This window comes from Rhinatrema bivittatum, chromosome 8, assembly GCF_901001135.1.
Source record: "Rhinatrema bivittatum chromosome 8, aRhiBiv1.1, whole genome shotgun sequence".
In the NCBI taxonomy this organism is placed as follows: domain Eukaryota; kingdom Metazoa; phylum Chordata; class Amphibia; order Gymnophiona; family Rhinatrematidae; genus Rhinatrema; species Rhinatrema bivittatum.
Window position 1 is genome coordinate 111,775,820 of NC_042622.1, and position 26,570 is coordinate 111,802,389.

Below are 26,570 nucleotides of genomic sequence, written 5' to 3' on the forward strand. Positions count from 1 at the left end.
CTCCTCCTTACGGAACAAGCGAAGGGCTCTGGGGTCATCTCCCTCCAGAGGAGGGGTACCCTCCGGATCCGGGGAAACGGCGGGGTCCGGGAACCCTGGATCTACCGGGGAGTCGGGAGGGGGGGGGGGCACCCCGGGACCACCTGCACCCGAACCTGCCCCTGGGACTCTGCAGCCAGGCCAGCAGTCAACGGCGTGGAGTGAGGGATTTTCGGCGGGGGGGGGGGGGGGGGGGGGGGGGGGGGGGGGGAACGAGGGGGGTGCTTTCGTCCTCCTCCTGCAGGCTGGCTAAATAAGATTTGTGCATGAGGAGGACAAATTCAGTAGAAAAACGGACCCTGGATTTCCCGGAGGGGGGGCGAGGTCGGGGAACCCCTCCTGGGGACCCGCAGGGCTCAAATCGGGGGGGTATCTCAGAAAAATCGGGCCCCCCAACCTCAGGCAGCTCCGAAAACGGAGCCGATGAAAAATCCAAAATGGCCGCCGTTCCCGGGCTCTGCCAACCCGGGAATGGCCTGGCCATGCCTGAGGGAGACGATCCCCGGGTTAAATTTGCTTGTCCTGCCGAGGAGGGACCTGCCCCACCCGGCAGTCAAGCAGAGCAGAGGCCCTGTCGGGAAAATCGCGAAGAGGGCTGCCCAAAGGAGAGGCAGGCTGCCTGCCGTGGCATAGAAGAGCCGCTTCTGAAGAGAAAAAAACAGAAGAAAAAAAGTTTGAGTGACAGCCTGCAGGCCCGGAGTGAAGCAGAAGGGAAACCTGCTGACTCTTGCCTGTCTGGCTGCCGGTTCAAGGCTGCCTAAGACCAGAAAAGGAAAAAAGACTGGTCTACTGCTGCAAATAAGTTAGAGGTAGGGGAATACCTGTAACTTATGTTCAAAACTAATTTTAATTTTTTTTTTTTTTTTTACTGAGCGCAGCAGTCGGGTTCTAAACCCTCTCGGCAGCCAGATTGGGGGGGGGGGAGATGAGACCCAGAGAGACTCGGTCCCCACACCTGGAAGCGGATACGGACTCAGGCTATGCAGCGCACAAGGGGCAAAGCCCCCCTGAGCCCGGCAAGAGCTGGGAGACACAACCGTCTCCCTCACAGAAAAAAGGAAAAAAGTCACTAAGAGGAAAACTTTTCTTTTTAAATAGAAAAAAAGACTACAAATAAGTACTTGCTTGAACCTAAGGAAAGGAAGAAGAAAAGGCTGACTAGCCTAAGCAGAGAACTGAAGGGTGAGCTGCTACACCTGCTGGAGACGGACGAATACTGAAGGGTTACAGGATAGGCTCTGTCCTCATATAGGATATCCTTTCAGTTTTAGTCTGTCTCCACCTGCTGGAAAGGAGGCTCAACCCACAGTCTGGACTGAGCCGGGTACGTACAGGGAACCCACTTTTTGGAGAGAGAGAAAGTATCTACAAGGCCCTCATAGTAGTTAAGTATTTAAATCTCTATAGGAGGGCCACCTGAGGTGAGGTGTTAGTGATGGTTTTGGGTTTAGGGGCCAGTTTCGCATGTAGAGTGGGACGTACGAACAGCACAGTACACCTTGGTGAAGATTTGACATCATTTGGAGTGAGAAAAGTCTAACAAAGATGAAATTTTCTACTATGTTCTCTCCCCCGCTATATTTTGGTTGATACATAACTCCTCTCACAACCCTGGGGGAGCCTTCTTTTCCATATTAAAGGAGAAATGATCATTTACCTGTTAATTTCATATGTTAATGAAATATATGGGGCAGATTTTCAAAAGGTTACATGCGCTGGGCCTATTTTCAAAAGGCCAGGCGATGCGCGTAAAGCCGCTGTGTCGGAGGATCGCATGCCGGCAGGCTGCCGGCGCGCGCAACCTGTGCCTGCCTCCAGGCAAACGCAAAAGGTTTGACAAGAATTTTGGGGGGGTTAGAGTAGAGCTAGGGGGGAAAGGTTAGGGGAAGGGGTGGGAAGTTTAGGTTAGGGGGGAGGGAACGGGGGAAGTCCGCGGGCGTCGGCACGCACAAGGTGCACTAGTGTGCACCCCCTTGTGCGTGCCGACCCTCGATTTTATAACTTGTGCGCGCATACATGTGTGCGTGCTGGGTAGTGCGCGCACATATACGGCCACGTGCTAGTTTGAAAATATACCCCTATGGATTTAGTCCCTTTACCCAGCAACTGGAGACAATAGTTCTTTTAATGATATCACTAGTATATATACTAGTGATAGAACCGGTATAGTCAGTGTCCTACTGCCAAAGCTTTAAAAATATACTAGAATAATAATACCTAAATAATTATAAATCCAATCAACCTAAATATATCGCAACTCCCCAATTCAATTTTAACATCTTTTCTCTGTTTCTTCTTTTTTTTGTACATTAATAAGACATTATTTAAGAAGAAATTTCTCTTACTTCGAGTATATATTTAAAACTATTTGAAAAATTCTTAGATTATAACTACTGTTTAAAATAACATTAATGTTCAGTAACAGAATAACAAACAAAACCAACATTTCAGGCATGGGTTTCCTGACTAGTGTAGTAGAAGTAAAGGAAATTAACAGGTATGTCCTAATTTTTCCTTCCTTTTCCTTTTGCTCCACTAGTCAGGAACATATGGGATGTACCAAAACCCATTTATTCAGGGTGGGTAGTTTTGAAACCCTCTTTCAAGACAGTTGCTCCAAAAACTGCATCCTGTCTTGCATAAACATCCAATCTATAATGTCTCACAAATGGACTTATAATCGTCCATGTTGCTGTATTACAAATGTAATTTGGACTAACCGCCCCTTCAGCCCATGACTCTGACTACACTCTTGTCAAATGAGCTTTAATTAATTCTGATGGTTTCTGTCCTTGTAAGAGATATGATGAACATATAGCTTTCCTAATCCATCTCGCAATAGTAGGCTTAAAGGCCACCTACCCCTTGCATGGACCTCCGAGCAACACAAACAAATGTTCTGACTTACGGAACTCACCAGTTACCTCCAAATATCTCTTCAGACAATGTTTAACATCCAAATATCTAATATTCTTATTATCTCCTTTACAATCAGCCTAGCTAAAAACAGGTAGAACAATCCTCTGATTTTGATGAAATGGAGAAACTACCTTAGGCAAAAAGGAAGGAACTGGCTTAAGCACCACTGATTCCCTATTGAACCTCAGAAAAGGTCTTTGACAAGACAAAGCCTGTAATTCTGTAGCTGAAGTGAATGCTATCAAAAACACTGCATTTAAAGTTAAATCCTTTAATGTCACCCTATCTAAGCATTCAAATAATTTGCCAGGTAAAGACCTTAATACCATATTCAAACTCCATTTTGGAATTATTGGTCTGACTGGAGGACGAACATGCTTCACCCTGCTCAAAAGACGACAAATATCCTTATTCAAAGCTATAGTTTGCCCTGTTATTCGCCCTCTGAAACTTGAAATTGCCACTACCTGAACCTTTAAATAATTTAAAGTTAATACTTTGTCTAATCCCTTTTGTAACAAGGTAAGGATATGTCCAATCTGCAAATGCCAAGGTGAAATTGATTTATAATGGAATAAATGGCTGCTTCATGGAGCAATTGGTTCAGGAACCAATGAGAGAGGGAGCTATTTTAGATTTAATTCTTAGTGGAATGCAGGATTTGGTGAGAGAGGTAATGGTGGTGGGGCCACTTGGCAATAGTGATCATAACATGATCAAGTTTGAACTAATGACTGGAAGGGGGACAATATGTAAATCTACAGCTCTAAAACTAAATTTTCAAAAGGGAAACTGATAAAATGAGGAAAATACCAGTAGTTAGAAAAAAACTGAAAGGTGCAGCTGCAAAAGTTAAAGGTGTACAACAGGCATGGATATTGTTTAAAAGTACAATCTTAGAAGCGCAGTCCAGATGTAAGCCATGCATTAAGGTGGAAGGAAGGCAAAACGATTACCATCATGGTTAAAAGGTGAGGTGAAAGAGGCTATTTTAGCCAAAAAAAAAATCCTTCAAAAATTGGAAGAAGGATCCATCTGAAAAAAATACAAAAATGCATAAGCATTGTCAAGTTAAGTGTAAAACATTGATAAGGCAGGCTGAGAGAATTTGAAATGAAGTTGGCCGTAAAGGAAAAAACTCATAATAAAAACATTTTAAAGTATATTCAAAGCAAGAAACCTGTGAGGGAGTCAGTTGGACCGTTAGATGACTGAGGGGTTAAAGGGGCTCTTAGGGAAGATAAGGCCATTGCAGAAAGACTAAATGAATTCTTTGCTTCTATGTTTACTAATGAGGATGTTGGGGAGATACCGGTTCCAGAGATGGTATTCAAGCGTGATGATTCAGATGAACTGAACCAAATCACTGTGAACCTGGAAGATGTAGTAGGCCAGATTGACAAGCTAAAGAGTAGCAAATCATCTGGACCGGATGGGTATGCACCCCAGGGTTCTGAAGGAACTCAAAAATGAAATTTCAGATCTATTAGTTAAAATTTGTAACCTATCTTTAAAATCATCCACTATACCTGAAGACTAGAGGGTGGCCAATGTAACCCCAATATTTAAAAAGGGCTCCAGGGGTGATCCAGGAAACTATACACCAGTGAGCCTGACTTCAGTGCCGGGAAAATATTGGAAACTATTCTAAAGATCAAAATCACAGAGCCTAGAGAAAAACATGGTTTAATGGAACACGTCAGCATGGATTTATCCAAGGCAAGTCTTGCCTCACAAATCTGCTTCATTTTTTTGAAGGGATTAATAAACATGTGGATAAAGGTGAGCCAATCGATGTAGTGTATTTGAATTTTCAGAAGGTGTTTGACAAAGTCCCTCATGAGAGGCTTCTAAGGAAACTAAAAAGTCATGGGATAGGAGGTGTCCTTTCGTGGATTACAAACTGGTTGAAATATAGGAAACAGACAATAGGATTAAATGGTCAAATTTCTCAGTGGAAAAGGGTAAACAGTGGAGTGACTTAGGGATCTGTACTTGGACCAGTGCATTTCAATATATTTATACGTGATCTGGAAAGGAGTAAGACGAGTGAGGTAATCAAATTTGCAGATGATACAAAATTATTCAGAGTAGTTAAATCACAAAAGGATTGTGATAAATTGCAGGAGGAGCTTGCAAGACTAGAATATTGAGCATCCATATGGCAGATGAAATTTAATGTGGACAAGTGCAAGGTGATGCATTTAGGGAAAAATAATCCATGCTGTAGTTACATGATGTTAGGTTCCATATTAGGAGCTGTTGCGTCCGTCGTGCTAGACGGCTTCGCCCCGTTTACCTCACCTTATTCACGGCTCCTCCCGCTTACCTAGGAAAGATGACTACTGCCGCGTCTACAAGCCTACCTCTCCGGCGTCCCTGGAACGGCTATGGTGCAGCCTCCTGCCATGCTCCTCCCAGGTACCTACTAGGGTGCGCGCGCGCCACCCACGTCTTTATTCTAACCTTGGTGCGAACCTCGGGGGCGTTCCCCCTTGCTGACGTCACGCCATCCGGGTATATAACCTATTCTAATTTGCTAGCTCATTGAGTTAGCAAGGACTTGAATCTGGACTCGAATCCGTTCTTGTCTATGCTACTCTGCCGCTTCCGTGCTGCCGCTGGAAGCTTTCTCTTTGCCTTTGGGGAAATTGCTAACCTGGGTACCCGCTCCTCGGGGGCCCTCTGCTTTATTTCAGATGCCTTACAGGGAACAGGTACTCGCTCCTCGAGGGCCTGCTCTCCCTGCCTCGGTGCCTGCACTTCCTTCTATAACCTGGTGGAATCGCATATCTACAGCAAACACCTAGTGAGTGCTCTAACTCTCAGTCTATCTCATCCACAGTACTTCCTTGCTGGGAAACCTGCTTCGGAACCTTCCGATACCAACGAGGTGAGAAGGGCTCCCTCTGCCGAGGTCCCTGAGACTGCAACTACCAGACTTCCTCACTACTGCCACCTCTGGTGGTACTCTTCAAGCTGTATAATAAAGAACTAACTGTGTTTGTGCATTCTGAGTCTAGCCTAGTACTGTGGCTCCTCACGGGGCTCCTCCCCATGGGCATGGTCATCTACCACAGTACCCAAGGATCCACCCAAACACCGCTCAACCATAACAGGAGCTACCACACAGGAGAAAGATCTAGGCGACATAGTGGATATTACATTGAAATCGTCAACTCAGTATGCTGCAGCAGTCAAAAAAACAAACAGAACGTTAGGAATTATTAGGAAGGGAAAGGTGAATAAAATGGAAAATGTCATAATGCCTCTGTATCGCTCCATGGTGAGACCGCACCTTGTGTACTGTGTATAATTCTGGTCGCCGTATCTCAAAAAAGATATAGTTGCGATGGAGAAGGTACAGAGAAGGGCGGCCAAAATGATAAAGGGGATGGAACAGCTCCCTTATGAGGAAAGGCTAAAGAGGTTATTTTTCACTCAATGCACAATTAAGCTCTGGAATATGCTGCCAGAGGATGTGGTTAGTGCAGTTAGTGTAGCTGGGTTTAAAAAAGTTTGGATAAGTTCTTGGAGGAGAAGTCCATTATCTGCTAATAATCAAGCTGACTTAGGAAATAGCCACTGCTATTACTGCCATCAGTAGCATGGAATCTACTTAGTGTTTGGGTACTTGACAGGTACTTGTAGCCTGGATTGACCACTGTTGGAAACATGATGCTGGGCTTGATGGACCCTTGGTCTGAACCTGTATGGCAATTTCTTATGTTCTTTGTTATTAATCCTCCTGTAGCGGTGCTACGGGAGGCTCCTTACCTCTTCCTGGAGGCTGCTCCGAAGCCGGGTTCTCACCTACGAACTATACAGGATTTGCTCCAGGGCCTGGGAGGCCTCAATGTTCTTGGGGCCTGCCTGAGGCTTGCTTGTATCTGCATGGACTTCCTGGTTTGGGCCACGCCCTTCTCCCTAGGGGCCGGCCTGCAGCACTTCTCCTTAGTTATAGGGCCAGCTAGGTGTGGCCCATCCAAACTCCTCCCTGGGAGTGGCCTGTCTGCAGCCCTATAAAAGAACTTCAACTTCCAGTCAGCCTTGGCTTGCATCGGAGTTCTTCAGTCCTGGAGGCTCCTGCCTGCCAGCGCTCCGACAGGTCCTTTTCTTTTCCGTGGAGCTCCTCGTCTCGTCTCGTTATGTCTTAGAACATAAGAAATAATAACATAAGAAATTGCCATGCTGGGTCAGACCAAGGGTCCATCAAGCCCAGCATCTTGTTTCCAACAGGGGCCAAAACCAGGCCACAAGAACCTGGCAATTTCTCAAACACTAAGAAGATCCCATGCTACTGATGCAATTAATAGCAGTGGCTATGCCCTAAGTAAAATTGATTAATAGCCATTAATGGACTTCTCCTCCAAGAACTTATCCAAACCTTTTTTGAACCCAGCTACACTAACTGCACTAACCACATCCTCTGTCTTCTTTGCCTGAGGTCCCCGTCCAGGTGTCCTGGTGTCTCGTCGTCTCACGTCCCGCTTCCTGATGTTCCTGGTTCCTTGGTGTCCTTGTTCCAGTGCTCTGGAGCCTTCTGTTCTGTTGGCCGTGGATCTCCAGGTGACGCTGCTCCGTCTTGGGAGATGCCGACAGTGGACTCTGTCCTGTGCTCCTGAGCCGTCCTGTCCTTCCAGTCGTTGTGGTACTCCGGATGACATCGGCTTCGTCGTCAAAGTCCCACCTTGACTGGATCCTCTCCTGTGCTTGTTCCTCTCTCCTCGTGGTCCGTGACCAGCCCCCTCGGGCTGTGTAGGGCGTGCAATGGGACAGGGAGGTCCGCGACCAGCCCATTGGGTCCGCCCGTGAAGGTGGGCTGAGTAGGGCGCCCTGAGAGACAGTGCCAATGTCTTCCTACCCAGCTTCTCGTCTCGTCTGGACGTTGTTCGAGTTCTTCGTCTTGTCTCTGATGCCATCGCATCAGCCTTGGTGTCATGTCTTCACAACAGCCTTGGTGTCATGTCTTCACAACAGCATTGGTGCCATGTCTTCGTGTCAAGGCCTCCGTCTGCCCTTATCTTCAGGCCGGCCTGCTGCTCCATGCCGATCCAAGCGGCAGGTCCGAAAGGGCTCGGAACGGTCGGAGGACCGTTCACCTACCAACATCATCTTGTTGTTGGCGCTGGGAGCTTGGGACACGTCGCCAACCCTCGGTTCGGTCCTGGATCCGTCTGGGGTCGGGCTGAGGCCCAAGGGCACATTAAAACACCCTCAACATAACATTCTTAAACACCATTTTCAAGGTCAGTAACCGCAAGGACAGGTTACACATCGGTCTAAACATAGGACCCGCTAAGAAATCCAAGACCAAATTAAGACTCCATAAGGGTACTGGAAACTGCAAGGGAGGACAAAGATGTTTCATTCCTTTCAGGAAATGGGCCATCAAGATGAACCGACAAGAAATAGGTGAGAGTCACCACTTGTACCTTTAAGGAATTAAGGGCCAAACCCTTATTGAAGCCATACTGCAAAAATTCCAAAATGAGCGAGATCTTGGCCGAATGAGGAAGAGTACCTTGATCCTCACACCAGACCTCAAACAATTGCCAAACTCGCACACAGGTGAAGGAAGTGGAGAACTTTCTAGCTCTAAGCAAGCTGGAAATCACTGCCACAGAGTATCCACGTTTCAGCAATCGAGCCCTCTCAAGGTCCATACTGTAAGACAAAACCCTAGTTGGATCTTCATGAAGAACTGGACCCTGACTTAGCAGGTTCCTGTGAGCCAGAAGACAAAGGGATGAGTCCCCCAGGAGCCACTGCAAATCTGCATATCACGGCCTCCTGGGCCAATCTGGAGCAACCAAAAGCACCATCCCTTTGTGGCACTCAATCCTTCAGATCAATCTGCCCAACATGGGCCATGGAGGAAAGGCATATAGCAACTTGTCTTCCGGCCACTCCTATACTAGGGCATCGATCCCCAACGACTTTGGATCTCTCCTGCGACTGAAGAATCACGGAATCTTTGCACTATGAGAAGTCACCAGGGGGGGTCTAGGAACGGGGGACCCTAGCAATCCAGAATCAGCTGAAACGCCTCATTGACTAAGCCCATTCTCTTGGGTCCATACTCTCCCTGCTGAGAAACTCTGCTTTTACACTATCTTTTCCTGTTATGTGTGAGGCGGAGATCATCTGGAGATGTACTTCTGCCCATTTCATAAGCTGATCTATTTCCTGCGATACTTGCTGGCTCTTGGTTCCTCCTTGCTGATTGATGTAAGCCACAGTCATTGCATTGTCTGACAAATCGATCCAGCAGCCTGTCGCTGAACTGCAAACATGTCAAACGGACTGCCCTGGCTTACAGACGATTAATGTTCCAGAGAGACTCATCTGCATTCCAGCGCTGTTGCACTGTCAGCTCCTGACTGTGAACTCCCCAACCAAGGAGGCTCGCAACTGTTGTCAGTTCTAGCCAGTCTGGTGGTTCCAGGGAAACTCCCTTCCTTAGATGATCTGCCTGCAGCCACCACTACAGTTGGGAGGAGCCTTCCATCGGCAGGAGGAGCTGAATCAAATTGTCCTGAGACTGCGGGTTCCACCGAGACAGAAATAATCGCTGAAGAGGACGCATATGGGATCACTTCCAGGTTTGCCGCCATTAAGCCAAGTCCTTATAGGTAGGACCATATGATCGGGCACAGAGTGGTCAATAACAGATGGAGCTGTGTCATCAACTTCTGAGTGCGCGCTTCCGGCAGGAAAACCTTGCCCTGCTTCATGTCGAATCGGAGCCCAAGGTATTCCAATGACTGAGCAGGCTGAAGACTGCTCTTGGCCAGGTTCACCACTCAGCTGAGCTCCTGCAACAGGGAGATCACCTTGCGGGTCACTCTGCCACTCTCTTCCAGTGACTTGGCTCAAATCAGCCAGCCATCCAAATACAGGAGTACGAGGATCCCATCTTTTCTCAATTCTGCTGCAATACCACCATTTCTTTGGAAAAGATCCTTGGGGCAGTGGCCAGACCAAAGAGCAGAGCCCGAAACTGATAATGGCATCCCAGAACTGCGAACCATAGAAAGCACTGATGCTCTAGTTGGATGGGAATATGAAAGAACACTTCGGACAGATCCAAACAGGTCAGAAATTCCCCCGACTGTACGGCCATTATTACCAAGTGCAATGTTTCCATGCAAAAATGTGTCACCTGCAGATGACGGTTGTCACCTTTGACATCCAGGATGGGACAAAAGAGTCATTCTTCTCTAGGGATGAAAACGCCTGGATCCTCTAGTATGACCTCTCATGTTAAAAGAGCAAGGCATTTGCTTCTTATTTTCTGGCAAACGAGGAACAGGAGATTTGTCCCACTTACTGGCCAGCTTTTTCAACTCACTCCCAAATAATAGCGAGCCTTTAAAGAGCAATTTGGTAAGGTTAGCCTTGGAGGTTGCATCGGCCAAACAGTTTCTCAGATGTAACTGATGCCTGGCTGCTAGTATTGAGGCCACTCCTCTGGTTGAAGAGTGGACCAAATCGCAGCTTGCATCTGCCAAAAAAGCAGCAGCTGGCTCCATAACTGCCTTGGAGTTCACCCCAGAGTCATCGACCTCCTAGAAGAGAAGCAAACAAGACTGAGCCACCAGGGAACAACGAGAAGCAATCTGCAAGGTCATTGCCACTGCATCCAATGCTTGCTTAAGGATAGTCTCAATCCTTCTATCATTAGCATCCTTCAAGGTCGCTCCCCCTTCCACAGGAATAGTGGTCCGCTTGGAGACCGCACCCACAAGGGCATCTACCTTCAGAAAAAGTAAACGCTCTTTTGCCACTGGATTCAGAGGGTACAGGGCTTCCAAAACCCAACCCCCTTTGAAATTAGCCTCTGGGGCACCCCACTCAAAATAAATTACTTCTTGAATGGATTCCATCACGGGGAAAAAAAAAGAGGCCGTATGCAAAGAAACCAAAATGGGATTATTCTTCAGCTCAGTCACAGCGTCTGCCCTAGGAACTCCTAGAATTTTAAGGTCTGGGAAATCAGAGCTGGCAGTTCATCTTTATGAAAGAACCATAGCATAGTTCTATATGTTGCGGTCCCGGGCCGTGCCCTGGTCCCTCCACCTATCTCGGGGATGGCCCGGGCCATTTCGGGGTCTCCACGGGCCTGCAGGCCTGCCAGCGCATCTCTCCCTCCTCGGGAGAGACGCCGACAATCCGGCATGGCTGGCCCTGCCCTCTGATGCGTGCATGCGAAGAGGAGTCCCATTTAAAGAGGCCAGCGCGGGAAAACCTCAGTCCTGCTTTGGATGACATCAGACACCTTCAGGGTATTTAAACCCTGCATCTGGACTCCCTCAGTGCCTTGCAACGAGGTTCCCTCTGTTTTCAGAGCATCTAGTTGCTGCGTAGGATCCTGGATAGTCTCTTCTGTCTTCTGGCTTGACCCGGCTTCGTCTCCTGACTTGTCTTCAGCTTCCGCCCCTGGTTTTGGTATTGATGTCTGACTTCTGGCTTCTGACTTGGCTCCGTTCCACGACTTCATCTCCAGCTTCCGTTCCCGGCTTGGTATCGTCTTCTGACCTCTGGCTCCTGACCTGGCTCAGTCCTGCTTGAGGCAGCCCCAGAGAGGTTTCTCCTTCTGTTCCTGTGCAGATAAGACTCTTAATTTTCTGTGGTGCTCTTCTGGGGGAAAAAAGACTCTTAATTTTCTGTGGTGCTCTTCTGGGGGAAAAAAGAAAAAAACCAAAAAAAACAACCTGCTGGTTTTCTTTCACTATTCTTCTAATTAATTGCTTTGTGCTCCACTAATATCTGGGCTCTCTGAGCAGTAGAACTGCTGTGTTTTATACCTTTCTCTAGGTCTGTTATTATACAATAATTGTAATTGTTGCTTGCAAACTGTTATTTTTAAGATCCAGTATACCTGCATTTCTATTATTGTATAGCTGTTCTTTAATAATCTGGTTAATATTGGGACAGAAGTGCTGTGGGATCATTTAATAGCTAAAGGACTAATAAAGTTCCAGAAAGTGTCCTACTCTACCCAGCTTGTCCCAGGTTCAACTGTTTGTTTCCCTCCCACCCACCCCTGGGATTAGATTACTAATATAGACTGACTAAATTAGCATTAGCAACAAGATCAATTAGTAAGTTAACAGCTAATGACATACCAATCCAAAACTTAACCAATATGAGAACTATCCAATGCAACTGTTGTAGAGCCTTTATTCTGAGGGAAAGCATCTGGAGACTTGGAGCTTGCCCGATCTGTGCACAGCTCTCTTCTTTGAAAACGGAGCTGACTGAGGTTAAAGCTCAATTAGCTTCAATTACAAGAATTACACCCATATTGCATTACTCAGAAAATAACTCCCCAACACCAAAGAATAACCAGGAGTCAAGAAAAAGAAATACAGTAGACTCAGGTAGGATAACACATGTGTCCCACAGTCACCCATTCTTGACAGATGGGAAGCCAACAAGTATACCCCCCCACTCAATCAGTTCATCAAGTAAATCATTAAAAAACAGGATCACAGTGGGCTCTGGTAGAATTAGACCTGTAACAAGGAGACACACACAGTATCAAATGCAACAAGAACATAAAGCCCTCCCTATATTAACTGAAGAAATTCTAGAGAAAAACATTGACGTGTTACCAGAAAAGAGAATAAACCAATGCATGCAGAATTTCAAGATCCATAACCAAATGAAAAAGCTAATTGAGATGGATAACTCTGTCATCAATGGCACAACTGCAAAAGGAAAGAGTAAAGTGAATAACAAATCTCAACTAAAGTCTCACAAGGAGTACAGGAAAAGCAATAACCGTAAAGAGAGTACCTGGAAAGCTATGACTACAAATGCTCATAGTTTGGGAAATAAAATCCCAGATCTGCAGGCCCTAATGACAGAGGCAGAACTGGACATCGTTGCTATCACAGAGACATGGTTCACAGAATCTCATGATTGGGATACGGCAATACCAGGCTATAACTTGTTAAGGAAGGACAGAGTGGATAGAAAAGGGGGAGGTGTGGCTCTTTATGTCAGAAATAATATCCAAGCATCTGAGCTGCAAGGAAGTTGGGGCAAGGAAGAAGCACTATGGGTCGACCTAAAAACAGATGATGGAGCATCCATTTATATTGGAGTGGTTTACAGGCCTCCAAACCAAAAGGAAGAGCTGGACAGAGATCTGGTTGAAGACATCCATAAGATAGGTAAGAAAGGGGAAGTGGTGATCGTTGGTGACTTTAATCTGCCAGATGTAGACTGGAAAATCCCATCTGCAGAATCTAAAAACAGTAGAGCAATAGTGGATGCCATGCAAGTATCTTTGTTCAAACAAATGGTATTGGAACCCACGAGAGAAGGAACTATTCTCGACTTAGTGCTCAATAATGGAGATATCGTCTCTGATGTCAAGGTGGACGCCCACCTCAGCACCAGTGATCATCAAACGGTATGGTTTAATATCACTAAAAGAATATGGAAAAGAAGCACAAAGACCAGAGTTTTACAGTTCAAAAACACAGACTTTGAGGAAATGGGGAAGTACCTAGAGGAAGAACTAAATGGATGGGAAAATGAGAGAGATGTGGATCAACAGTGGACCAACCTAAAAGGAGCAATCGCCAAGGCAACTGCTCTATATGTTAGAAATGTAAAGAAAAGCAAAAGAAAAATGAAACCTATCTGGTTCTCAAAGGAGGTGGCTGACAAAATTAAAGCTAAAAGAACTGCATACAAGAAATACAAAAGATCCCAAAGGGAGGAGCACAAAGAAGAATATCTGATTCAACTGAGGGAGACTAAGAAATTAATCAAGTTGGCAAAAAGTCAAGCGGAAGAGAGGATTGCCAAGGAGATAAAATATGGTGACAAAACATTTTTCAGATACATCAGCGAAAAGAGAAAAGTCCAAAGTGGTATAGTGAAATTGAAAGGTGAAAATGATCAATGTGTGGAGAGAGACGAAGAAATGGCAGAAATATTAAACGAATACTTCAGCTCTGTGTTCACTAAAGAAGACCCTGGAGAAGGACCATCTCTACACAACAAGAAACTGGAGAGAAGCGGAACAGAGGAAAATCCATTTACAGTAGATAATGTATGGGAAGAGCTAAAGAATCTGAAAGTGGACAAAGCCATGGGGCCTGATGGGATTCATCCAAGGATACTGAGGGAGCTCAGAGATGTGCTGGCGGGACCGCTGTGCGACCTGTTCAATAGATCCCTAGAAACGGGAGTGGTGCCGAGTGATTGGAGAAGAGCGGTGGTGGTCCCGCTTCACAAGAGTGGGAACAGAGAAGAGGCTGGTAACTACAGACCGGTTAGCCTCACTTCAGTGGTGGGAAAAGTAATGGAGTCACTGTTGAAAGAGAGAATAGTGAACTATCTACAGTCGGGAGAATTGATGGACCAGAGGCAGCATGGATTCACCAGGGGAAGATCCTGTCAGACAAATCTGATTGACTTTTTTGACTGGGTAACCAAGGAATTGGATCGAGGAAGAGCGCTCGATATCATATACTTGGATTTCAGCAAAGCTTTTGATACGGTTCCGCACAGGAGACTGGTGAATAAAACGAGAAGCTTGGGAGTGAGTGCCGAGGTGGTGACCTGGATTGCAAATTGGTTGACAGACAGAAGACAATGTGTGATGGTAAATGGAACCTTCTCTGAAGAGAGAGCGGTTTTAAGTGGTGTACCGCAAGGATCGGTGTTGGGACCGGTCCTGTTCAATATCTTTGTGAGCGACATTGCGGACGGGATAGAAGATAAGGTTTGTCTCTTTGCGGACCTTGGGGTGATGGTGTCTAATGATCTGAAGTCGGCGAAACAATGCGACAAGGCGATAGCTAAAGCCAGAAGAATGCTGGGCTGCATAGAGAGAGGAATATCGAGTAAGAAAAGGGAAGTGATTATTCCCTTGTACAGGTCCTTGGTGAGGCCTCACCTGGAGTACTGTGTTCAGTTCTGGAGACCGTATCTTCAAAAAGACAAAGACAAGATGGAGGCAGTACAGAGAAGGGCGACCAGGAAGGTGGAGGATCTTCATCGGATGACGTACGAGGAGAGATTGAAGAATCTAAATATGTACACCCTGGAGGAAAGGAGGAGCAGAGGTGATATGATACAGTCTTTCAGATACTTGAAAGGTGTTAATGATCAAAAGACAACGACAAACCTTTTCCGTAGGAAAAAAAATCAGCAGAACCAGGGGTCACGATTTGAAGCTCCAGGGAGGAAGATTCAGAACCAATGTCAGGAAGTATTTCTTCACGGAGAGGGTGGTGGATGCCTGGAATGCCCTTCCGGAGGATGTGGTGAAGACCAGAACTGTGAAGGACTTCAAAGGGGCGTGGGATAAACACTGTGGATCCATAAAGTCAAGAGGCTGCCAATGAAGAGTGGGTGACTCGCCAGAATGATGGCTACTGCCTGGAGTCAATACCCTTATTAAATAAACATACACATGCTTACTGTGACTCCAACATCGCTCTAAGCTTCAACAGCAAGAGGAAATGTGGAAAAAAGGATTCACACTCACAAAGAGGGGAGTAGCTGGCTTGTTACGGCGGTTACTACCCCAAATCAAATAAGCCTGATACTTCACTTTCAATGCATATACAGCATAGTTCTCTGATTCAACGGCAGGGGAGAAGAAAAACTGATACTTCACACATCCAGCAGAGCTCTCTGCTTCAACGGCAGGGGAGAAGAAAAGAGGGTTCGCACTCACAAAGCGGGGAGTAGCTGGCTTGTTATGGCGGTTACTACCCCAAACCAAATGTGCCTGATACTTCACTTTCGATGCACATCCAGCATGGCTCTCTGCTTCAACAGCATGGGAGAAGACTGATACTTCACGCATATCCAGCATAGCTCCCTGCTTCAACGGCAGGGGAGAAGAAAAACAACCAATAAGGGCTGTATAACATAGTCTGGGTAAAACAAATAAGCTTGCTTATTGCGGCGGCTACTACCCCTAACTAATCAAGCTAGATATTTCACTTGGATGCAGCTCCATCACTGCTCTCTACATTAAAGGTGGGGGTGGAAGGGAAATAGAACCAAGAGCTAAGAGAAACAGATAAGTATGAGAGAAAAAATGTGTGAAGCTTGCTGGGCAGACTGGATGGGCCATTTGGTCTTCTTCTGCCGTCATTTCTATGTTTCTATGTTTCTATGTAAGTCCCACGACTCCGTCTTCTGCCTTCGTCCCTGGCTTTGGTTTGGATCTCGGACTTCTGGCTTCTGACCCGGCTTCGCTCTTGGACTCCGACTTTGGCTTCTTCTTCACCTCAGGTATCCGGTACTTGCTGGCTCAGAGGATTCTCCTAAGTCCCAGCAGCTCGGGCTCTCACGGGCTTCCGAGGATGAAGACTCTCTAGCTACCTCGGCCCAGCCGTCCTTCGTCCATCTCTTCAGCCGCAGCCTGGATCCTTGGTCGCATAGGATCTCACCTAAGTCCAAGAGGTCCATTCCCTACGGGCTCCTCCTGGGGGGACCTCGGACTTCCAGTGGTGAAGCCTCATCCGAGCCTCTTCTTTGCCGCCTCCCGGCTGTGACGCTTGCTGTGGTCCTCCACAGCATACCATCCACCGTCTCAGCCGGCCTAAGGGTCCATGACCGTAACACTATACAGTTCTAATCCTAGATGAATTTCACCATCCTCAAGGGAGACAGGATCAGTGTCATCATCCATGCCATCTGGACCTCCATTGGGAAGTCCCACTGCCGCTCTAGAAGTACTCCGGCACTTAACAGTAGATCACGGCAAGGTTCCTACCTTGACTCTGCTCTGGGAGTATTAGAGATGGCTGAAGATTGTGCCTGGAGAAAGGATTGCAATACCTGGAAAAACTATGAAAAGGTAGAAGTATCCAGTCCAGGAGGTATTTGAGACATTCTTACTGAGCTACTGTTCTTTGCTGAGGAACCAGTTATGGGAGTTCCAAAATCAGGCGTCCCATTTGAGCCTTCTGCACCCAAGCCTATATCCGGCTGGGAAGTGCCAGGCTTAGTGAAATCAGAGGAAGGCAATTCTCCCGGAGCCTCCAAACAGCGCTGACCCAAGTTAGCAGGCACTCCTGGCTGAGATAACCGAAAATGACAGGCAGTGCAAAGAGAAAGGTGCTTAGGTTTCTTAGGCATAGACACCATTATGGCCGACAGTGTGCTTGAGCGGCAACCGGAGATATGCATCTAGCTTTTTTTTTTGTACGTTCAAAAATACTAGGCGTCCAACCTAGGCGTCCAAAAATTAGGCATCCAACACTTAGGCGTCTCACACCTAAGCGTCCCAATGCCTATGCGTCCAAAACATAGGCGTCTCATAAATAAGCGCCATAAAACAATTTAAGTGCACAATAAAACTTATGTGCACAGATAAGTGTGCGGCCACTTAAGGCTCCACTTAACTTAGATGCACATAATGCAAGGCCCGACTAGGCGTCCAAAAACTGGATGCACAACCTGGATGCAAGCTAGATGCACATGCCAAACCGACAATTCTGTAGAGAGCAGTCTTAGAAAGCGCACGAAATGCCGTTGCGGCCTACCATGCGGCATACAGCGAAAAAACCTCAGAGCGGGTCCTAGTCTACAGAGATTGCTCAACCCGCCAGGCTGCCCACAGCCCTTGACCTCTCACGGAGTGGGATGAACGTCAGAATGGTGCACTGAGCACGGGGATCAAGAAAAAGGAGGAAGCCATTACACTACAAAAGCCTCCTTTTAAGTCTTTGTAAATATATTTATTTATTTATTTATTTATTTATTTATTTATTTATTTATTTAAAATAATTTATATACCGGAGGTTCCTGTATAATATACATATCACCCCGGTTCACAAGGAACAGTAACTATCGCTACATTTAGCGGTTTACATAGAACAGAATTTAAAAAAAATGAAGTTTTTACATTGAACAAACTAAGTAAACAAGTTTTTACATTGAACAAATTAATCGAAGTAAGCAAATAGTGTATGATATTGAACCGTTAAGAAAACAATATTTGGTGGAGGTCAGAAGTCATTTGATCACTGATAGTATACTGGAAGAGTCTCTCTGTTCTCAGGTCTCCCTGATGCACAGGGTTCTCTGTGAGTTTCATGTCACTACTCACACACTTGGTGACTCCATCTGGAGCATCTCCTGCAGGGTCTTGCTGCTTCTTCTCCAATGCCTGCTGACTTTGGCAAGTGTCTCCCCCCTCAGCCTTCTGGTAAAGATTTCCAGAGTCATTTCCTGATTGTCTTTGTGTAAGTGCCAGTACTGTAGGGTGCTCTTCTCGATTCTCCTCCCTCTTCTCTTCCTTTATGACCTCATTGGCTGCTACAGAGCTCAGGATCTCATAATTCTCCCTCACATCCCTGTAAAGCTCCTTCTGTCCTTCATCTAAACACCCCCCTTCCTCCTGGGAGAAAGAGACAGCGAGGTCCTCAAACATCACCGGCACCCTGCGGGGCTGAGCTTTACTGCAATCGCTGATTTCTCCTTAAGAAAAGGAAATTTTTCTTTTTTAAACTTACCTGAGCTTGGCCTTACCTGGTTGAGTACAGAGACAATCTCCGGCTGCAGGAGAGAGGGCATATGCTGTCACCGCCGTGCTTAGCTTCCTGCACCCACTGTCTTTCAGTCACTTAAGCAGCTAAGTCCATGCTGGCTGAAAAACCAGCTACTGGACCAAGGTACTCATCTGAGGAACCATGGAAATCACCTCAGGAATTCTCAACAGTGGGAGGGACCTTTTGGTATCACTGCAGGATAGTGGGACGAATATAATATCCTTAATTCTCCTTTTTCAAAATGAAGCAATCCCCAGAAGGGAGATGCACGTCCACCATCTGCTGAAGATGGAGAATACTGGCAGGCTGATGTCACTGCAAGGGTATATGTACTGTGACGTCAGTTTGCTCCATCTCCATCTGCTGGTAGAGGTGCAAACCCACTTGCTCTGGATTCATCTGACTGGGCGCTCAGAAATATCACCAACATTTGGATACTACAAATAATGTATACCACTGCTTTATTTCAATGGTCAAGTCCTTTTCCTATACATTCTTTATCAACTTTCCTAACTATTGCAGACCTGTCGGAGATGGAAAAGGAGTGCTCCAGGTTTAGCTTTTTCAACCTGTGTTTTCTCTTGATGCTGTAGTCCAGTTCACACCACCCTACAATCCTTATTCCAGACACTGGAAGGTGACATAACTGTACATGAAAGTTTGAATAGAAGAAGCCATGCAATCAGTTTCCATGACAAATCCTCAGTAGTGGGCAGTGATGGAGAAAGCAAGTGCTTGAAGACGTTCATGGCAATTAAATTGAGATCTCATCAGTACTATGAATAGATCATTTCAGAAATCAGGCCCCATTGTCTTTAAGTCTGCCCAATGTGGTAGCTCTTTACACCATCCCAAACTAGAACCTTTAAGGGCCAGTTCATCCAGAGTTATCCCATGTCTCTGCTAATTGGATTTAATATGGATAAACTAGGCAGTTGTGGAGATTTTTGAGGTGGATGTCAACCTAACCACCCCTTAAAGAACATTGGATAGAAGAAAATACTTTAAGGACTTTCAAATCGGAAATTTTAGGTATGGAAAAGAACAATCAACTGATAAATGTAGCAATTGGAAAATGGAAAACAATTTATCTTATGAAAAGCAACAGCAAGCACCAAGCCTGGTGCGACCTGGTGTGCAAAACGTGCGATTGCACAGGCGGGCCTACCCATGGGGGGGGGGGGAGAGAGGAGGCTTCGGGAGCAAGGAGAGGCCCATGCAACTGCCGTTGGACCTGATCCCACCGGCGATGGAAGAAGCAGGAGGCCCATGCGGCTGCCGGTGAACCCCATCCCACCAGCCATGGAAGAATCAGAAAGCCCGTGTGGCCGCCAGTGGGCTCAATTCCACCGGTGGTGGAAGAAGCCCATACTACAGCTCCTCCTCTAGTGCTAGCCCCACAGTAATTTGTGCAAGATGAGAATACGGGAAGTGCTAGCACCGTGAGTGTTGAATTACCTTGGGGCCAGCATGCAGGAGGAAGTGGAGAACAGCTGCTCTCCCCAATGAGGAAGATTCAAGCTGACAGCAGTAGCAGCAGAAGAGGAATGACTCGTGGACCCTGCCTGCCTGCTCTGCATGTGTCTGTAAGTGAATGGGAGGCCGCCTGAGATGGGTGTGTGTGTGTGTGAACGGGAGCTTATCTGGGTTGTGTGTGTGTGAGTGAATGGGGGGATGCCTGGGAAGGGGTGTGTGTGAGTGAATGGGAGACTGCCTGGGATGCACACATATGTGTGAATGGGAGACTGCGTTGATGCATGCATGTGTGTGAATAGCAGCCTGCCTGGGATGCATACATGTGTGTGAATGGGAGCCTGCCTGTGAAGGGTTGTGTGTATGAATGTGAACCTGTCTGGGATGGGTGTGTGTGTGAATTTATGTGTGTGAATGGAAGCCTGCCTGGGATGGGTGTGTGTGTATTTGAATGTGTGCACATGCATGCATGGGAGCCTTCCTGGGATGGGCAGGGGTGTGTCTGAGAATGGGAGCCTGCCTGGTGGATGTGAATGGGTGCTTGTCTGGGGTGTGTGGGTGAGAAAGAATGGGAGCTGCCTGGTTGTGTGTTTGTGTGTGTGTGTGTGAGAGACAGCATAGGGCTGCAGGTGGATACCAACCTTCCAGCAGTTGAAATGAAGAGGAGGGGCCCAGGGCTGCTGGCAGATCCTAACCAAAGAAGAGCTGGAGATGCCTGTGAGTTTGTCTGAGAGGAAGTGTGCATGTGTGTGCGCACCCCACTCCCACTAATCCACGACAACCTCAGAGTGACTGGAAATCAAAAATTCCCAGCTATGGAAAGCGTGAATTTTTAAAATCCTTTTTAGTTTTATTTTTCGGGTGTTATTTAATGTGTCTGCTGTTTTGAAATATTTTAATGGTGTTTGGAACATTTAAAAAAATTGTATGTGAGTTTTTAATTATTCAGTCTTTTGTTTGTCATCTATTTTTGGAATATTAATATTAGCATGTCTTTACTATTGTGATTATGTATTTATTTTATTTCTTGATTTTATAGTTTGATATTTGAGGAATGGTGATGGTTCTGGTTTTTATTGTTCCACTGCATAGAGAGTCTGGATTCTTGTGGTTTCCAGTTCAGGTTTTGACATTTATATTTGTATTTTATAGTTGCTCTCTTCTGTATTAGGTGAGGGTCTATTTATATTCCTCATGAGTGACTGAGGTGAGGTATTCTCGTAATAAAAAGTGTATTAGTATTTTAGGGCTTTTGGAGAGTCAAGCTCACACACAACACACGTTACAATAGGCCTAATATCATATGGGTTCTAAGTGTGTTTTTACAAGATTTCTGGTTAGCATCACAGCAGTGCATGTAAATATAATGTAAGTGCTATTTTTATATCAGAATACTGTACTTTGGGAGGAAAACTGGGAGAAATACCTTACCGGGGGTCTAGCGGTAGCTGGCCCCGACAGCATATTTAAATTTGTAAACTGTTTCCTGCACTCTCTCGGAGACGTTGACGTCAATCACCTGAACCAGGAAGGTATTTAAATTGCCCTCCGAGGCTTTATTTCCTGAGGAGAACTGGGAGAAATACCTTACCGGGGGTCTAGCGGTAGCTGGCCCCGACGGCATATTTAAATTTGTGAACTGTTTCCTGCACTCTCTCGGAGACGCTGACGTCAATCACCTGAACCAGGAAGATATTCAAATTGCTTTCCTGCGGCGCGCAGACGACACCGGCGCGCTGACGAAGATGCATGTGACAAAGGTGCACATCGCGGCTTTGTCAGTTTTGGCTTCGTCTAGTTTTGGATTCGTATTGGATAATTATTTCCTTTAATATTGCTTAACAAAAAATACCTCAAGATTTTTCCTCTCCCTCTTCTCCTTCTCCTTCCACTGGAGTCTCACCGTGAGTAAATTGAGAGGAGGGAAACCATTAAGAATTATTGTTATACCTACGATTCAATGCCGCACATAAAGCGCAAGGGTAAGATTCGAGTAGAGGCACTGACTACTCCAATAACAACGACCTTGCAATCTACCTTAACTGGTTTCTTTTCTCCAGCGAACACTTCTACTCCGAGTAGGCAGTCCGTTACATTAATAGACGAAGGGCGCACGTCTTTTTTGTTGGATGCTCATACATCTCTTAGCCCCGGAGCTCCAGAGGCACCCTCTAATCCTAGTGTTCACCAGCATCCGGCCTCTGAGATAGCAGGTCTTCCAAAGTTGATGGCTGAGTCTACCTCCATCGGAGTGAGAAAAGATGTGGAAGTGATTCCTAATATGCTAAGTGGAGAGACTGGAAAGAAACCCCCACCCGCAGCAACAGATTTCTGGGGCTGCTGATGAGGGAAATCCAGATACTGCTCAAAAGGCATTGATATCAGAGGATAGAGGGGACTCGAATATGCAGAATCATGTTCGAGTGAATTGTAAACCACTGGGTTTACAATTGATAGGAAAAAAGGAAATAACTTTGGAATTGGTATGGAAAGCTCTGAAGTCTTTAGAATCTTCCATTACTGTGTTAGCTAACATAATGTCAGAGACAAAAAATCATATCTGTCAACTAGAACCAGTAATTACAGATAATGTAAACAAAGTGAATGTAATACAAAAACAGGTATCTCAGTTACAGGAAACACAGAATAAAGGTATACAAGGAGAAATGCTAGAAAGATAGAATGCTAGAAAGATAGAAATACTTGAGAATGAGATTAGGTATAAAAACTTAAGAATTGTGAATTTCCCATTTGTAAAAATATATTACAGATATTCTTCTATTTCCTAAAGAGGCAATCCTACCAATTGCTAAAATATATTTTTTGAAAGAAGGGGAAAAAAGATGTAAAAAAAATCACAAGGAAATAATAATCAGGGTCAAATTGAAGATGGAAATGTAACTGACTTTCTGGAGCAATCAATAGAGAGTCAGATAGAGTTCAGAGGAACATTATTGGTTACATTTATTTTTCCCTCTGATAGAGACTCGATTATGAAGCATTTCTTTCATAATAGATTAAAAACTTTTCTGGGGGGGAAAGTCTGGATATATCCAGATATAGCTAGGGAAACTCAAGTACGCAGAAAGAAATTTTTAGCAATGTATCAGGAAGTTAGAGATCTTGCAGCAGATTTCATAGTGAGATATCCAAGTAAATGTGTTATTAGACTTAATAACAATAGGTACATATTTTTCGATCCTACTCAATTAAGATCCTTTATTAATGCTAGGGCCCCCACTGGTGGTGGAAACCCATTTTAGACTGGAGAAATTAAATTAATGTTCGCTTATTGCCTAAACTATGTTTTTTAATTAGTGCTATAATAAAGGGCAGTGAGGCTCCAGAATTTCCTTTTACAGGTCAGGCAATTAAACTTTTTCTTGATTTTGTAAAGTGAAGTAAATTGAATCACATTGAAATAAGGAAATATGTATAATTCTTATTTGAATTTTTGCCAAAATGGATTCCGAGATTGTATTTTTAAGTTTACAAAGATGTGAAATAATAGAATATTATTGCCTTGTTTGTTATGGGTTAAAACTGATTGGCAAAACTGACCGGTTCATTGATAAATTGAAATTAAAAAAAAAAAAAAATACTGTACTTTGATATTTTTCAAGTAAAATGTTATTATAAATGCATAACTCTTAACTGTGTGTGTGTGTGGAGTGGGCCGAGGGGGGAGGTTGGAGGGCCATTCTGCAAGGCTATAAGGTTTGCCTAGGGCACCTAATACCCGGGGGAGGGGGGAAATAGTATCAATTTTCAAAGTTTGTATCACTGAAGGGAGCTGGGATTTTTTTTTGGTGGGCCAGGACAATGAATGAATAATGGGGGATGGGGCAGGCAGCACAGTAATTGTTCACACAGGGCAGCAAAAAAACGTGCATGGGTCCTGGCAAGCACCTAGGCTAAAGTATGTCATATACACACAGCAGCTGCCCTCTCTGACCCCTGAACAGTACCAGGTAAATATTTGAACTAGCAAGAACTCCTGACATGTGTGGGAACCAGTAAAACCATCTGTGAATTCAGTTATGGATTATTTCATGGCCTGCTCACCTAGGGTTGCCACCTTTTCCATGGAGCAGGACCGCACACTGGGGGGGGGGGGGCCGGACGGCTGCAACCGGCTCCCCCCTTTTTTACTTTCAAATCAAGCATTGCCTGTCTTTGGGGCTCGGGTTGGAGTCTCCTCTTCCTCTGTGACTCCCAGAAGGACAGCACAAAGCAGCAACAAGTGCAGCACAGCTGTGGGAGAGGCAGAGGAGGAGGAGAATCGAACTGAGCCCCAAAAACAGGCAGGTGGTGGGAGTGCTGCCAGGCTGCCACCACTAATTGACTTCTGGCCTTGCTTGACCGGGTTTTACAGCGTCCATTTACAAGGGTGATCGGACACTGTACAAGAGGCTGAAAAACCGGGCTGTCCCGTCCAAAACCGGGCAGTTGGTCACCCTATGCACACCCTGGAGAGTCACAGACCCCAGGAGGGAATCAACTATATAAAATGAATATTAAGCAGAAGAAGTCAGAAAATATATAGATGAACAGAGCTTACCTGATATAGACTCACTCACTATGGGGTCTGCTGAAAGAAAAATAGAAGCAAAGAATTATATTTCAACAGATTCCCGTTTGACAATAGCCTCATTAACTACAATTCTATAGGGAACAGCAGAAATACATTATAGTGCCTTGAAGTATCATTGTAATTTCTTGGTATTTATATTATTGTTTTGATGCCTTTGTTATTTGATGTACATGTGATTATATATTTGTTGTACATACTATTGTTTTATCATTTTCTGTTGCTGCTCCTGATCTGTGGAACACCTTACCAGCAGAATTGTGATTGACAACTGGCATTGTCATTTAAAAAAGCAGCTGAAAACTTTATTTCAAATGGCCTTCCCTGACAGTGATTGTGTTAATTGAAATTGTGAAGATACTTTTAATGTGACGTGTGTCTTTGTTTTATTTTATTTTGTATTGTGATTGTTTAATTTTATGAAAGTTGTAAGCCGCTCAGAGCTATTGGACAGCAGATAAATATTTTAAAAAAGTAAAAAACAAATGTGCTATTGTGTTTGATTGCTATGTTGTAAGCCACCCTGGGACCTCTTTTTTTGAATTAGGACAAACAGAAACATAGAAATGATGGCAGAAAAAGACCAAACGGTCCATCCAGTCTGCCCAGCAAGCTAATGGTAGTATCTGCTGCGCAATACAAATCACCCCTATACTTAACAGTTTCCCAGACCATCAAAGTCAGGGCCCATGTTGGTTGCTGTTTGGGTCCAATTCCCCATTACCTTCTGCCGCAGAAGCAGAGAGCAATGTTGGAGTTGCATCAAAAGTATCAGGCCTATTGGTTAAGGGTAGTAACCGCATCAGCAAGTTACTCCCATTCTTATTTATTTTACAAGGCTATAAAATTCAATGTCCTTGTTGGTTGCTGTCTGAATCTAATTCCCCTTTTCCTATTTCCCCCTGCCATTGAAGCAGAGAGCAATGATGGAGTTGCATCCACAGTATGAAGGGTAGTAACCGCCACACCAGCAAGTTACCCCCATTCACTCTTTTCTTCATTCTCATCCTATAGCCATATAAATGGAAATTGAAATGAAATGAAATGAAATATCATGAATAACAGGATAATGGCTGGAATTTTAAAACAATTTTGCCTTACCATTTCCCTTGTCCTCTTGAAATGCTTCCTGTACAGACTGCTCATATTTCTCTTTTCTCTGTGTCTCAGAAGATCTTTCTTGCAGCATTAACTTCTTTCTTGGCTTGCTGCTTGAACAAAATGACGCTCTGCTGCTGGGCCTCTCTTGAAGGCTGCAACTTTCCCCATTCACTGTTAAAAAAAAAAATCAATCTGGCCAACTCCTTAAATGTCCATAAAAACTAATGATTCTTCACTAATGGTGTAAAAACAGCATCTCACTAATGAGTTAAGAGCTGGAATCATAAAGCCAAGGTTGAACATCTCTGATTGTGGGCCATGAATTAAGATACCACTTAAAAACCAAGAGGTACTCTCTGCAGTTAAATGCCCTATGGGCCCCAGATGCTAGCCCCAACTTCCTTAGTTGGGTGTCAGTTTTATGTTTCCTCTAGTACTGATGTGCCACGGTACTGTGGGGCTGGCATGGCTGTGATAAACAGGCATCTGGGTCCCGTGGGGCATTTAGCTGTACAGTGGTACCACTTGTGTTATCTGCCATCCTATTCTATAATACAGGGATGAGCGAACCTTTCAAGCCATATACCTCCCCTCTCTCCACTTTCAACCATGCAATTGGTTGGGCCCCCAAAGTTAGGTTACATCATTATTAATGTATTTCTATTTGATATTCTGCCTTTTCATAAATATTCACATACACACACATTACACATTGAAGTTAGCCTGGATTCCTGGCCTAGTATGAAATTGTCTTGCCAAGCAAACAGCTCTTGAACTGGTCACCAAGCCACCAGGGAGATGTACTGGTAACCAGTGACTCAAAACTCCTGTTCTGTTTCTCTTCAAGTGGCTGACAGGAGCAATTGTGCGGGCATAAACACACACACCAACATGGACACAGAGGCAAA

At 45.2% G+C, this 26,570-nt stretch overlaps 1 protein-coding gene across 5 annotated transcripts in view; it reads right to left on the reverse strand.

Annotated features, from left to right (window-relative positions):
• Nucleotides 1-26,570, reverse strand: part of WDR38 (WD repeat domain 38) — a 210,675-nt gene that overhangs the window by 176,392 nt on the left and 7,713 nt on the right. For 4 of the 5 annotated variants that reach the window (XM_029612449.1, XM_029612448.1, XM_029612451.1 and 1 more), the window contains exons 3-4: nt 25,663-25,833; nt 24,532-24,561 (exon numbers count right to left, since the gene is read on the reverse strand). In XM_029612449.1, the coding sequence (XP_029468309.1) occupies nt 24,532-24,561; nt 25,663-25,833 (201 nt within the window). The remainder of the gene's footprint in view (nt 1-24,531; nt 24,562-25,662; nt 25,834-26,570) is intronic. The other variant, XM_029612450.1, reaches the window with a different exon arrangement.